This window comes from Odocoileus virginianus, chromosome 14, assembly GCF_023699985.2.
Source record: "Odocoileus virginianus isolate 20LAN1187 ecotype Illinois chromosome 14, Ovbor_1.2, whole genome shotgun sequence".
NCBI lineage: Eukaryota > Metazoa > Chordata > Mammalia > Artiodactyla > Cervidae > Odocoileus > Odocoileus virginianus.
This window is the reverse complement of record NC_069687.1, coordinates 3,766,972-3,781,445: the sequence shown is the minus strand read 5'-3', so window position 1 is coordinate 3,781,445 and position 14,474 is coordinate 3,766,972. Positions and strand designations below refer to the sequence as shown.

Below are 14,474 nucleotides of genomic sequence, written 5' to 3'. Positions count from 1 at the left end.
CTCCTGATTCCCATCAGATCACTGCATTATCTAGAAACCCAGTAAAAAAGGACTTAACTGATATCCACCTGGACCTTTAATTAGAACCCGATAGAACCAAGAATAACAATAATAATAAAAAGGCACCATCATGTAATGTAAAAGGTATGCTATTTTTCTTCATGTGTTAACAGATTTGAAAGAGGAGGGATGGGGTAACCATCAATCAAGGAAGGATATCACAGACTTGGCAGCGATTCGTGGGGTATCTCCATTCAGTAAATTTATTATCTGGCTAAAGACAGAGGACTTCTTAACCCTCCTTTTTTCTTCCCTAAAATGCCTTTGATTTGTCCTATCATATGGTAAATGCCCCTGAAATGCACACTCATAAGTCTAACTGAGGTCATGTATGCAGTGACCCTCTATGAACAAAATATCACTTTAGTTGGAATTAAGGTATTTGGAAGATTAATAATAAAAGCACACAGCTTTCTATTCCAGTCACCAAAATATTAAATTCCAACATTTATTATGCAGAGGAGTCTTTTTTCGGTTCCTTTCACGTTATCTTTCATGTAGCTGCCATTTACAGCTTTTGGTGTTAACTCCCATTGAGTTCAAAGAGAGCCAGAAATCTCAAGCTGCTGCCAACCAACTCTATTCATGGGACAGACTCCAGGGCATAGCTCAGCCATCATGGAAAAGCCTTGGCTCACAAGACCCGGGCATCCATGAGCCTGCGCCCCTGCTGGGTTAGTAGGGAGCAAGCACCTTATTCAGCCTCCACAAACAAACTCAAGGGTGCTGTGAAGGGCATGGCGCACCTCCCTACCACAAATATGGATCCCATTTCCGGTCTGAGCCTTTGCTGAAGAAAGCCAAGGAAGCTTCCTTTAGAGCCTTACATGAGGAGTTATAGCTCTTTCACTAAGGAAGGTCTATGCTTCTCGAGAGAACAGTGGAAGAAACTGACCACACCATCTTCACGCTTAACAAGTGTGCCAAGTCACCACCATCCTACCCTTGACGATTCCCCACTGTATCCGTTCTCAAACCAAAAGCCTTTCCAAAGATAGTAGACATGAGGCCAGACCATACCAAAGTCTCCCTAAAAAGCAGAATGCTAATTAAAAAAAAATTTCACAGAACATAGCATTTTCACATACTTAGTTTTTCAAGGAATTAGTTATGGATGCCCCTTCAGCATCTAGTATTCACATACATGCACACAAAATCTTACAAGATGTAGAGTCTGAATTCTCTTTCCAAACAGGGAAAGGAATAAGACAGGCTTAGATGATTTTCTGGAGATGTAAGAAATGTTCAAAAATCTGGTTGCCAAACATGATCAAGACCTTGTTGCTTCAACAACACATTTTTTTCAGCTTGCTACTTATGTCATGTTTCCCTGATCTGTGTCTGACTAATTAGCTTGTGTCCAAGAATTTAAGCATCTTCTAAGCTTTTGTCTTCTAAAATGGAAATATGTTAAGAAAAGTAAAAGGCAAGCCATTAAGATTTCAGCTTATGTCAGCCTGAGGGATTCACGTACCTTTGCAAGTTGACCTGATGCTCTAAGTCTGGTTTGGAGCAAAGAGGACCACCTACAGTATCGAAGATGTTTAATGTCTAATTTAGATATTAGGCTTCCCTGGTAGCTCAGATATTAAGGACAAGAAGAAAATAGCAGTAGCATCTCTAGCCCAGTAAGATCAGCACTGGCCTGCCATGGACTCATCACTATGTTTGAAATGAATGCTCAAATCTGTAAATACATCACCAACATCAGAATGGCAGAAATAAGGCACTTTCAAGCACAAATATCCATTCAAGCATTAGATCAAATATCCACATGGCCAATCAGTTGAATACTGTTGTTCTATTCAAAATTAAGACATTCCTCCAGTGCTAGTAAGTGACCAGCATGTTTAAGGAACCAATAAGTCAGAACCAATGAGCCCAAAGAAGTCACAGCCTTCAGACTTGGCCATAAGTTCTTACGTACAGTTTTCAAGCTGCAGTGCTCTTGCCTGACTCACTACAGAACAACAACGACAGAAGTCAGGACCTTCACGCTGCCTCCAAGCGGGGGAAGGAAGCAACCCAGCACACTTTAGAAAGTACCACTTGGCCGTTTTTCCTCCTGCTTTGACAAATCAAATCAGTCTGTACTGCAATGGTGGAAGAACAACCCCAAGTACAAGGCAAACCTTGTCACTTGTCCCCTTTCCCCTGTCCCCACGACTTCATGACCAGCGGCATGAGCTGTACTCACCAATCCTTTGCAGGTGGAAAGAGCCACCGAGGAGTTTTTGTGGGATCGCAAGGAGCCTTGATAAAAACAGAAGTCCTCAGGCGGGAAAGCCTGCACTGATTTCGTGCCCCGCTTTCCCAAAGTCTGGATGAGAAACCCAGGTGCCACCAGCTTGCGGGAGGCTCTCAGATCCAGGTGGAAGTCATGCCTGAAGCCGTTCAGCCGAAGGTGCAGAGAGTCATCTCCGAGCTGGGCCAGAGCCCTTTTCCTCCTCTGGGGGTGCGTGATTTCATGGGACACGTAGTTGCCCTTGTGGTCAACCTCGTAGGGAGACACCAGCTCATAGTCTGAAATCGAGAGAGGATGTGTGGCTGAGTAATTGCAGAGTTCCGAAAAGGGTCAGGAAGGCTTCGAATATAATTGACACTGGATGATAGTTTCACCCAGCAAGAAAGACGGTGGAAATGTCAACCCCCACCTGTTCAACTCAAAACTGAATGCACAAAATCAGAGTTTAAAGAGGAAATCTTAAAAAGGGGCCTTTGGGGAAGTCACTGTTGTCCCTATAACGTGATATTACCAATCCAGCAATTGCTATGACTAGCAATCACTAGAAGAAAGATTACAAACCAAATGAAGCTAAGAATAGGCTTTTTGGATCACTAGAATAATTATAATAAGTAATCATTTTTATAGCTTTAAACATTCATTTAGTCATATTGTCTTTTACCAACATCTTCATTCCACCGATAAGAAATTTTAGCTTAAAAATACTGATAATTTTTCAGAAAACAGTTAACAAGACTCATGTCCAACTCTTTGCTACGCTATGGACTGTAGCCCACCAGACTCGACTGTCCATGGGATTCTCCAGGCAAGAATACTGGAGTAGGTAGCCATTCCCTTCTCCAGGGAATCTTCCATCCCAGCGTTCACTGCAGCACTATTTACAATAGCCAGGACATGGAAGCAACCCGGAAGTCCATCAACAGATGAATGGATAAAGAAGATATGGTATATATACATACAATGGGATATTGCTCAGCTATAAAAAGGAAGGTATTTGAGTCAGTTTTTGTGAGGTGGATGAACCTAAAGCCTGTTATACAGAAGGAAGTAAGTCAGAAAGATAAAAACAAGCATCGCTTATCTTTCATTGCTCAAATCAGAAGTCTCTCTTTCATCCCCACCATTACACATCATCTCTGCCACTGAAAGGTCAGGGAGAGGTTGTTTCTGGGCAGTGGGACAGAATGTGGACCACAGACATGGGGTCACTTCACACCAGGGATTGTGTCTTCCTGCACTGCCATGCTCTAAGCTTGAACCTGGGCTTTTAGACCATGTGAAGGTAGATTTGCCAAAGTCAGACATGCTCATTCCTGTCCAACTCTTGGTGAACGCTTGGACTATAGTCCACCAGGCTCCTCTGTCCATGGGATTCTCCAGGCAAGAATACTGGAGAGGGTAGCCAGTCCCTTCTCCAAGAGATCTTCCCAACCCAGGGATTGAGCCCATATTTCCTGTATCTCCTGAATTGGAAGGTGGATTCCTTATTACTAGCACCACCCAGGAAGATCTGAAGGAAGATCTGTCAAAGCTGAGGTTATGAAATACTTTAGCCAACTTATTGGTTTGATTTACATCTTTCAAACATTTAAACATATCTTGCATGTGTCTCCATCTGCGTACTAGCAATGGGCCTGCACAGCTTTGGAGAAGACTTGCTACGTAGCCTGCATTTTGTCTAAACACCAGGAAATAGCAGACAAGCAAGACATTGGGCCTTCTCCAAATTCCCTCTAAGATGCCTTTGAAAGGGGTGTCAGACCCCAGCACCAGAGGACTAGACCTACACTGCAGTTCATGGACCCTTAAGACTCAGGATGCAACCTCCTGTTACATGTAGGAGAAGACTTGATCCTAACATTCTCATCCTGATCCTCCACCAATAAATGTTCTCAGGAGACAGTCTTATGCTTAATAACTGGTCCTTTTGCATGAGGTGGACATGCTTCCTGGAGTCATAAGGTAAAATAAAACATCGTCCTACAGAAGTGATAGTTGGTCATTCGGTGAACAGTACTAGCTAGGTTCTTCTGTGTATTCTTGCCACGTCTTCTTAATATCTTCTGTTTCTGTTAGGTCCATACCATTTCTGTCCTTTATTGTATCCATCATTGCATGAAATGTTCCTTGGTATCTCTAATTTTCTTGAAGAGCTCTCTCCTCTTTTCCATTCTATTGCTTTCCCTTATTTCTTTGCATTGATCACTCAGGAAGGCAATGATCAATGCCTTTTGTAAAGAAGAACTATACAAAAAAGATATTAATGACCCAGATAACCACGATGCTGTGATCACTCACACCATCCAGGAGCCAGACATCCTGGAGTGCAAAATCAAGTAGGCCTTAGGAAGCGTCACTACGAACAAAGCTAGTGGAGGTGATGGAATTCCAGTTGAGCTATTTCAAATGCTAAAAGATGATGCTGTGAAAGTGCTGCACTCAATGTGCCAGCAAATCTGGAAAACACAGCAGTGACCACAGGACTGGAAAAGGCCAGTTTTCACTCCAGTCTGAAAGAAAGGCAATGCCAAAGAATGCTCAAACTACTGCATGATTGAATTCATCTCACACGCTAGTAAAGTAATGCTCAAAATTCTCCAAGCCAGGCTTCAGCAATATGTGAACTGAGAACTTCCAGATGTTCAAGCTGGATTTAGAAAAGGTAGAGGAACCAGAGATCAAATTGCCAGCATCAGTGGATCATAGAAAAAGCAAGAGAATTCCAGAAAAACTTCTACTGTTTCATTGACTACACTGAAGCCTTTGACTGTGTGGATCACAATCAATTGCAGCAAATTCTTAAAGAGATGCAAATACCAGACCACCTTACCTACCTCCTGAGAAACCTGTATGCAGGTCAAGAAGCAATAGTTAGAACCAGACATGGAACAACAGACTGGTTCCAAATTGGGAAAAAGTATGTCAAAGCTGTATATTGTCATCCTGTTTATTCAACTTCTATGCAAAGTACATCATGTGAAATGCCGGGCTGGATGAAGCACAAGCTAGAATCAAGATTGTTGGGATAAATTATCAATAACCTCATATATGCAGATGACACCACCCTTGTGGCAGAAAGAGAAGAACTAAAGAGCCTCTTGATAAAGGTGAAAGAGGAGAGTGAAAACGCTGGCTTAAAACTCAATATTCAAAAAACTAAGATCTAGAAAACTGGTCCAATCACTTCATGGCAAATAGATGGGGAAACAATGGAAACAGTGTCTGACTTTGCTTTCTTGGATTCCAAAATCACTGAAGATGGTGACTGCAGCCATGAAATTGAAAGATGCTTGCTCCTTGGATGAAAAGTTATGACAAACCTATACAGCATATTAAAAAGCAGAGATATTACTTTGCCAACAAAGTTCTGTCTAGTCAAAGCTATGATTTTTCCAATAGTCATATATGGATGTGAAAGTTGGACCATAAAGCTGAGTGCTGAAGAACTGATGCTTTTGAACTGTGGTGTTGGAAAATACCCTTGAGAGTCCCCTGAACTATAAGGAGATCAAACCAGTCAATCCTAAAGGAAATCAACCCTGAATATTCATTGGAAGGACTGAAGCTGAAACTCGAATCCTTTGGTCACCTGAGGTGAAGAGCCAACTCATTAGAAAGGACCCCAATGCTGGGAAAGATTGAAGGCAAGAGAAGGGGGACAACAGAGGGTGAGATGGCATCACCGACTCAATGGACATGAGTTTGAGCAAGCTCTGGGAGATGGTGAAGGGCAGGGGATCCTGGCGTGCTGCGGTCCAGGGGCGTCCCAAAGAGTCAGACACAACTGAGAGACTGAACAGCCGCTAGCTAGGTGGCACTAGTGGTAAAGAATTGGCCTGCAATGCAAGAGACATGGGTTCAATCCCTGAGTCAAGAAGATCTCCTGGAGGCAGAAATGGCAACCCACTCCAGTATCCTTGCCTGGAAAATCCCATGGACAGAGGAGCCTGGAGGGCTACAGTCCGTGGGGTCATAAAAGAGTCGGACACAGTGAGCACCCCACACACACATGGGAACAGTACTTGAGTAATTCTTTTTCTGGATAAAGAAATTTTCCTTTACAACCAAAGCTCTTTTGGTAAAGGTACTTTCCCACAAGTCCCTGGGCCGTCCTGGCAGGTATCCGAGGGGTTACACTGGACCAGAGAGTGGGTAGCAGCCAGTGGATGATCGTAGAAGCAAGTGTTTGCTTTGGGCAAGGCAGAGAAGGTGGGGATGGTAAGGGCTGCTCAGAGCCCCTGGTGATGAGTTCCTCAGCAAGGTGAGGGGCAGGGGCCTGGCACCCAGCCCATCACCGAAGGCTTGGCCGTGGCCTATTTGTGCCCAGACTTCCTCAGGTCAAGGGCTTTGACATCAAGCCCTGCAGGGCTGCTCCGGGGCTCGCAGACCTGGCCCTTCGTCCAGGTAAGTGGTGATCTGGGGCCCATACAGGTCAGACAATCAGCAGGTGCTGGCTGGTGACTGGACAACCAAACTTTGCAATATGTATCAAAGCAGGGCCCTGGTGTCTAGTAAGGGAAAACGCACTGTGATTCTTTCATATTTTACTGAGGAAAACAAGAAAGTAAAACAAACCTGCTTAAATTCTATGCAATAATTTTAAAAGGGGAGGAAACAAATTAGGCATTCATATCCTGGTGTAAGTGTGTGATCACAGTCACCAAGTCGTGTCCGCCTGAGACCCCATGGACTGCAGCACGCCACACCTCTCTGTCACTCCCCATCTCCCGAGTTTGCCAAAGCTCATGTCCACTGAAGCGTGATGCCTTCCAACCATCTCATCCTCTGTCACCCCTTCTCCTTCTGCCTTCAATCTTGCCCAGCACCAGGGTCTTTCCCAATGAGTTAGTTCTTCGCATCAAGCGGCCAAAGTATTGGAGTTTCAGCTTCAGCATCAGTCCTTCCATGAGTATTCACGGTTGATTTCCTTAAGGATGGACTGGTTTGATCTCCTTGAAATCCAAGGGACTCTCAAGAGTCTTCTCCAAAACCACAGTTCAAAAGCATCAATTATTCAGCACTCAGATTTCTTTATAGTCCAACTCTCACATCTGTACATGACTACTGGAAAGACCATAGCCTTGACTATATGGACCTTTGCCGGCAAAGTGACAGCTTTGCTTTCTAACACACGGTCCACTGGAGGACGGAGTGGCAAACCAACCCAGTAAACTTGCCAGGAGAACCCCATGAACTGTATAAAAAAGAAGCCTGTCCCTCGCCACTCCTAAAAACAGGGAAAAGCTCTTGCTCATGTAGCTGTTTCCCCCAGCCCCCTTCCTCATCCAGCTTTCTGGACTCAGGGGGCAAGCTAGTGTGGCGTGGTTGTGTTAACACCTTTCTTCCTGCCCTATGAGCCCCCGCGGGGTCTCCACCTCACACCCGCCTGTTTCCATCCCGACAGCGGCTCTGGAACGAGGACAAAGCCTGGGGACTGTTCCAAGCCCTGGTAACGAGCAGATTTATTGCACATAAAAAGATGATTACCATTCAAAAAATCAGATTGTTCCCAGATGACATAAAGTCATGTTCTTCTGACCTTCAGTTTGGAGGACATACAATCTTTACCCTTTATGGGGAAGGGGGACCTATCACAATTCTTTTTCAAAGTAACTTTTAAGCCTCTTTTACAGAAACACACACAGCATTCTGCTGATACATCTTTCACAACCAGCTATGATGGGGGTGGGGTGGGGGTGAAGGCCTGGTGGAAAGCATTTGCCAATTCCCATGGTATAGATACTCCCACCGAGGCTTATGTCAATTACCCACGTGACATCAGTGAATGTGGAGTTCAGAGGTTTGCATGGTAGCACACCGTTACAAAGTATTTCCACCATACAGAGGCGATGCTGCTGTCCTTCAGCCGCTAAATCATATCTGAGTCTTTGCGATCCTATGAACTGCAGCACGCCTGGCATCCCAGTCCCTCACCATCCCCCAGAGTTCACCCAAGTTCACTGAATCCGTGATGCCACCCAGAGAAGGTGGGGATGGTAAGGCACTACTCCGAGGCAACACAGGCAAACACCGTCAAGAGGAGAAATAACAGCGAAACTTTTAAAGCATTGTGAAGTGACGAGTTTTCAGAGTTTTAGTTTTGTTCTTTTTTTAAATTTTATGTTATTTCATTTATCTATCTATTTTCTGGATCTCAGTACCTGGACCAGGGATTGAACTCAAGCCCCTGCAGTAGAAGCTAACCACTGGTGCCCCAGAGAAGTCCTAATCTTCTTTTGAACATGAATGATTTCCCTGCAAGTTTCTTTAGATTTTCAACAAACCAGCTCACAAAATTCCTGAGGAGGTTAAGGGTCGGCTCTGGAGACCCGTCGCGTGCTCGCGCAGTACACTGGCTGCATCCACCGTGAAGCTGCTCACGGTCACCAATCACAGTCCTTTCCAAGGATGAAGGGGAACAGGAGTGAAGTCTGAGTCCAGTGGCTCTCGGCGGGGGTGCTACCCCTGCCCCACCTCCAGGAGACGCTGGGGACTTCTGGGGATACTTTGGTTTTCACAAAGCAGAAGGAGATGGCAGTGGGGATGTAGTGGGTGAGTCCAGCAAGGTTGGTACATATTTTTCCACGCACAGGACAGGATGCCACAACGAAAGATCTAGAGCATCTCCAAGGTGGAGAAACCCTGACTCCTTATCAAGCAGCAGTCCTCCGCATCAAATATGCACTGTCAGTTCTGTGTAGATGACCGTGAAGAGGCTCATAGCTAAAGAATTCCATGAATGAACAAAGTAAGCATGACTTCTCCCCCCGTGCACTTACCACTACTCCAAGAGAAGGTAATATATCACTGGTGTGAAATGACAATTTCAAACTAACTCTCAAGCTTAAGGTTTAAAATTATAATCCCCCAAACTACTGGCTTGTGAAATCAAGAAAAAAACAAAATTAGTGAGCTTCCTAATCTTTCAGAATCCCTGAAATAAGACCTCAGCACAACCGAGGCGTTTTAAAGAAGAAATACACACACAGCTGCTGCAGCCGGCACCCTGATCAACTCGATTTCAAGAGCTGTTTTTGACCAAACACTAAGTCCTGGGAGACTCCAGTTTCAGACAGAGTGCATGATACGTGGACCACCAGTGAGTGTACACGGTCCATCCGGTACCAACTTTGGAGAATGGATTTTGCTCGTTGAGTCCTAACTGCATGTTCCGTGCATCACACCCATAGCTTGTCATCAGCCACAGCGGGAGCATTTGGCCCATGGGAACCAGCAAACCTGACAAACCAGAGCCTCCAAGAATCTGTTGTTAAACAGTTACCAGCACACCACTGGGCCAACATGCCCTGTCTCATGTTATATGAATGTGTGACTATAAATCAATATGAACTATGAATGCACACACACAGGCACAGGTCTCTCTTGTTCAACGAAACAAAATTCTAAAAACTTCCCACCCTTGACCTGGAAGCTTAGCTTACTCTAGATTTTGAAAAGTTATTAATAACAAGCTCGTGCTATATCTTTGGGGATTTCCTGGTGGCTCAGATGGTAAAGAATCTGCCCACAGTGCGGGAGACCTGGGTTCAATCCCTCGGCCAGGAAGACCCCATGGAGAAAGGAATGGCTGTTGTCTTTGCTCTGAAAAAGACCTGCTATTATTATGACAAAGGTTAATTTGTAGAAAAAGCATTCAAGTCTCCTCTTAAGGAAAAGCAATGCTGAATCAGCCAAAAGGAAATGGATGCATCGAATGTCTGAAAATAGAATTGATCTCAATGAACTTATCTACTGTTGCTCACAGAATATATGGAGTTCTCTTCTAACTGCATAATTACTCCAGACATCCAGGAACATTGGCTACAGAGGTTAAAAATATGTGTTAAACACACCTTTTGGCCAGATGAGCTATTTCAAAGCCAACTGTGGGTTTTGAAAGAAAAGAAAGTGTTAGTCACTCAGTCATGTTCGACTCTTTGTGCAGCCACGGACTATAGCCAGTCAGGCTCCTCCATCCATGGGATTCTCCGGGCAAGAACACTGGAGTGGGTTGCCATTCTGTTCTCCAAGGCATCTTCCTGACCCAGGGATCCAACCCAGGTCTCCTGCATTGCAGACAGATTCTTTACCATCTGAGCCTCCAGGCTTTGAAGGCGTCCCAGACATCTAGCAGTCAACAAACCCCAGCATCACATAGTCTATCCCATCTCTGCCATCCTAGGTTGAAAGAGGTCACTGCTGAGCACAAGGTGTCTTTCTCTGATCTTGTGGGAACTTTCCACTGAAACTCACTCTCTCAATTCAGCCATCTACAATGACCTAAAACACCTACACAGTGGGAGACGAGGGGGTGGCATGTCCACTGGGCTAGAGCCTCACTGATGATGGCTCCCACTCTCCCCATGAGGTTCTGACTAAGCCAGCTAATGGGTTGTTTTGGGAACTTCGGGCTTGTGACCCCAGCTGAGGAGTCAGGTGGTCAGAGCCACGTGCCCCTCAGGCTGGAGTCCAGTTCGCAGGATGCTCCTCCAGGGAGAAGGGCCCACTTGGGCAGGACGTCTTGGGTTCTCCTCCTGGAAGCGATTCTCTATCTCTAAAGCTCTTACCTCCCAGAAAACCCCGTAAATGTTAGGAAACACTCTGAAAATTCTCCTGAGACCTTCAGGAGTTCTCATGATTCTAGAAAGCTAGAATTTTCAAAAAAGAATCTCTATTTTTAAGTGGGGAAAGACGACTAACTACAGTATAAGTCGTTGCATACTAGAAGGAAAGGTAAGAGAAACACTGAGGACAAGGACAAGCCCAAAAAGGTGAGCTTGAAATAACTCTTTGGCAAATACAAAAATGTTTTCTATCATTTACATCTAGCGCCCTCTGGTGGATTCGGAAAAGGTCCTACGTTCCCACATTTCATTTATCACTTTACTGACTCTTACAGGAGGAATCTCAATAATAAATGCATATAATTCAATGACTGCCTTTATGGAGTTTTATTAAGAAGCTACATTCAGGAGTTCTGAATTATTCACTCAATTTTTTAGGTTTACTGAAAAAAATATGATGGGATAATCAAACATGATCCTTCCTCTATAAGTCACTAACAACATTTGAGATGGCAAATTTATTCTTGGAATCGATGCAAAGTATTCACATCTAGCAACTGCCAGTGGGTTGCGTTCAGAGGAAAAGCCAGCTAGCAACTGACATTAAACACCTGCTTTCTCATCTTCCCTAAGGCAGGTCTGGACAGGGAGGTCTCTCCCCTGACATATGAAATAATAAATGCCACTTGTGAGGAGAGAAACTGCAACCACACACTGTACAAAATTCTGACCTGCTTTTATGTCAAAACAAGGCACTGGACTTGGACAATGCTCTTATGACGTCACAGAACACTGATGACCCATTCCACCAGCTCTCTAGGAGCATCCCTTTTGATGCTAAGATGGTAAATACTGAGCAAAACTGCTGTCTTTCTGTCTCCTGCTCTGGCTTCCCAGGTGACTCAGTGGTCAAGAACCCACCTGCCCATGCCGGAGACCTGAGCTCCATCCCTGGGTCGCGAAGATCCCTGGAGAAGGAAATGGCAACCCACTCCAGTGTTCTTGCCTGGAGAATCCCATGGACGGAGGAGCCTGGCGGGCTATGGTCCATGGGGACACAGAGTCGGACACGACTGAGCAGGCAGGCAGGCAGGGTATATATGCCCAGTGGAGGGACTGCTGGGTCAGATGGTGGTTCTAGTTTCTAGTTTTCTGGCAGCGAAGGGCGTTCGCTGTAAAAGGCCAGAAGGGGAACAGGTGGGGAGGGGACGAGGGGATGGGGAAAGGCATAAGCTTTGTAATTGCTTTGGTGTCTGCATTAATATAACTCTTAGGTTATTTTCCCCTTCTATTTCATCTAAATACATTCCCTTGCTTTCTTCCCTAATGTTTATGGTAATAACGCTGGTAAATCGCATTTGTTTTACTGGGAAATAATATAAATATTGCTGAAAGTTGACTCAGCGATGCTCGCTGGGGAAGCACCGCAGCGTCTTAGAGGGAATTCCCAGAGTTAGGAACCTTCGCAGCGCTTTGTAAACCAGCCTTTGGGAGTTCACAAACTGCTACGCGGAAAAGGTTCGAACACCCCACCCCCCGGCCCCCCACGCGGACTTACCATCGTTTTCCCCCCAGCCCGGCCACTCCGCGGGTCCAGGAGGACGCCGGACGCTCGGGCTCTCCGGCGAGGCCGCTGCGGGTCCCACGGCGCAAGCAGGTGCCTGCGGGAAAACAGCGGCGAAACCTCGGTGAGACTCGGCTGCGCGAGGGGGGCTCCGGGGAACCCCGCCCCCGCCGTCGGGGACCCACCTGCACACCCACCTGCGCCAGCAGCAGCACCCAGAGCGCCGCGCGGCCGAGGACCCGTACGGCCCAGCCGCCCTGCGCGCCCTGCGCCCGCCGCCCGCGCGGCGCCGCCGCGGGGAGAACGCACGGCTCCATCCAGGGGCGCTCGGAGGGGCCGGAGCCTTGGGAGGCTCCCCAGCCCGGCGGCCCTGCAAAGCGGGCACCGAGGACCAGCCCGGCCGGCGCTCAGCACGATGTCCCGCGGTGGATGCGCCGCCCGCGCCGGGGTTATTACTGCGGCTCCGCGCCGCGCGGGGGGCGGAGTGGCGGCCGCGGGGGCGGCGGGGGCGGCGGCGGAGCGGCCGCCCGCACCGTGGGAGAGACGGGGAGGGCAGGAGAGGGGAGGGGACGGGGAGAGGCAGGAGAGCGCGCGGCGGGGTGGGGCGCGAGGAGAGGAGGACCCGGGAGAAGCCGCGCGCTCCCGGGCTCGCAGTCGGCGCGCCTGGCCGGCCGTCCCGTGGGCACGCGGGTGGCCGGAGCGGGGGGACGGGGGCGGGGGCGGTGAGCCGCTTGGGGACACCCGCCCGGAGCGCTCCGGTCTGCAGTCCGTGGCTGAACAAGGCTCGCACCTCGTGGCGCGGCGCCTGGGCGCTTCCCGGGCCCCACTCCTGAGAGCCGGGCTTGCGCATCCGGAGGCCGACACCTGCCACCCGCCGGCATGCGGCGGGACAGCGCCCCCTGGTCCTTCCCTCCCGCCGCGTGGCGCCATCGGGTGTGAAACAGGAGTGCCCAGACCTTCTGGCCTATGCGTGCGTCTGAGAGCGGAGGACGCGAACGGGCGTCGCCCGCCGGCCGGGGAGGCGCTGCGGGTGGGGGAAGCTCCGGCCTCCGTCCCGTTGGCCCTGGGAGGTGCTGGGGCTCCCGGCTCCGGGGGTCCTGGCCGCCGCGGACTGGCCTAGCTCCGAGCGCCTGTCCCGGTGCCGCTGGGGCCTTACGTACAGCCGATAAGGGAGGCTTTGGCTTCGCGGGTGGGTAGGGGCCCGGGCCAGTTTCTGCGCTGCTGTGTCAGTCGCGCTAGGGGGCTGAGGACGCGCGGCCATCCGGCCGCCTACCAGTCCATCCCGGGTTCTACACCTGTTGATGGCCCTGTGTGTGAACGCACGTGTGTGCGTTTGAACGTGAGCGCACACGTCCCTGCGCGGGGTGTACGTGAATGTGCATTAGTACCAGTGTCTGTGTCCTTCCCCCACGTCCGCCGCAGTGCCTGTGTGCGCGCTGGAGCCTGAGCGCACCGAGTCCCCGGCGCGTGTGCTGCCTGTGACCACTCTGTCCCACTCACTGCTGCTGGCCTCCTAGACCTCTTACCTCCTGGGGGTCGCCGGAGTCTGTGCCCTGCTTCGTGGTCCCAGGGCCCCGCACATTCAGTTAAGCCCGTCTTGGCCGGTTTGTGCACATTTTGGAGAGGAAATTGGTGGCAGTGGTCTCTGGACCCCTTTGCTCGGCTCGCCCTGAGCCCGTGGCTGCCTCTGACTTCTGGCAGCCCGGCGGTGCAGGCTTGCTGGGCAGACACGAAGCACCCTCGGGCTGTGAAGGGCCGGCTTTGCCTCCATCGCTCACTCTCTTTCTCCCCTCTTCCTCATATTCATTTATTTGAAAACACTCTTTAGAAGTGGGAGAAATTTTACAAAAAGTCTTGCACTGGGAAGTGGGCTTATGCCCCTCCCCGCCCGCTCCCCCACGAAGTTCCTAACTAGTGTCTACCTCAGCCAGTCCTCCTGGGGCTCACTGGGGCTGGCAAAGGTTCTGCAGGAGGCAGAGAGTCCCTTTGTCCTGAGGACTGGGCATTGCACGCTTGGTAAACGGGGGATCTCTAATTATCG

General features: G+C 48.6%; 1 protein-coding gene across 1 annotated transcript in view; it reads right to left on the bottom strand.

The window, feature by feature from the left end:
• The window catches only part of ADAMTS16 (ADAM metallopeptidase with thrombospondin type 1 motif 16), a 176,828-nt gene extending 163,672 nt beyond the window's left edge, over positions 1–13,156 (bottom strand). Inside the window, exons 1-3 of the mRNA XM_070476448.1 lie at positions 12,631–13,156; positions 12,428–12,530; positions 2,258–2,583 (exon numbers count right to left, since the gene is read on the bottom strand). Coding sequence (XP_070332549.1) covers positions 2,258–2,583; positions 12,428–12,530; positions 12,631–12,750 — 549 coding nt within the window. The 5' untranslated portion in view covers positions 12,751–13,156. The remainder of the gene's footprint in view (positions 1–2,257; positions 2,584–12,427; positions 12,531–12,630) is intronic.
• Positions 13,157–14,474: the final 1,318 nt, after the last annotated feature.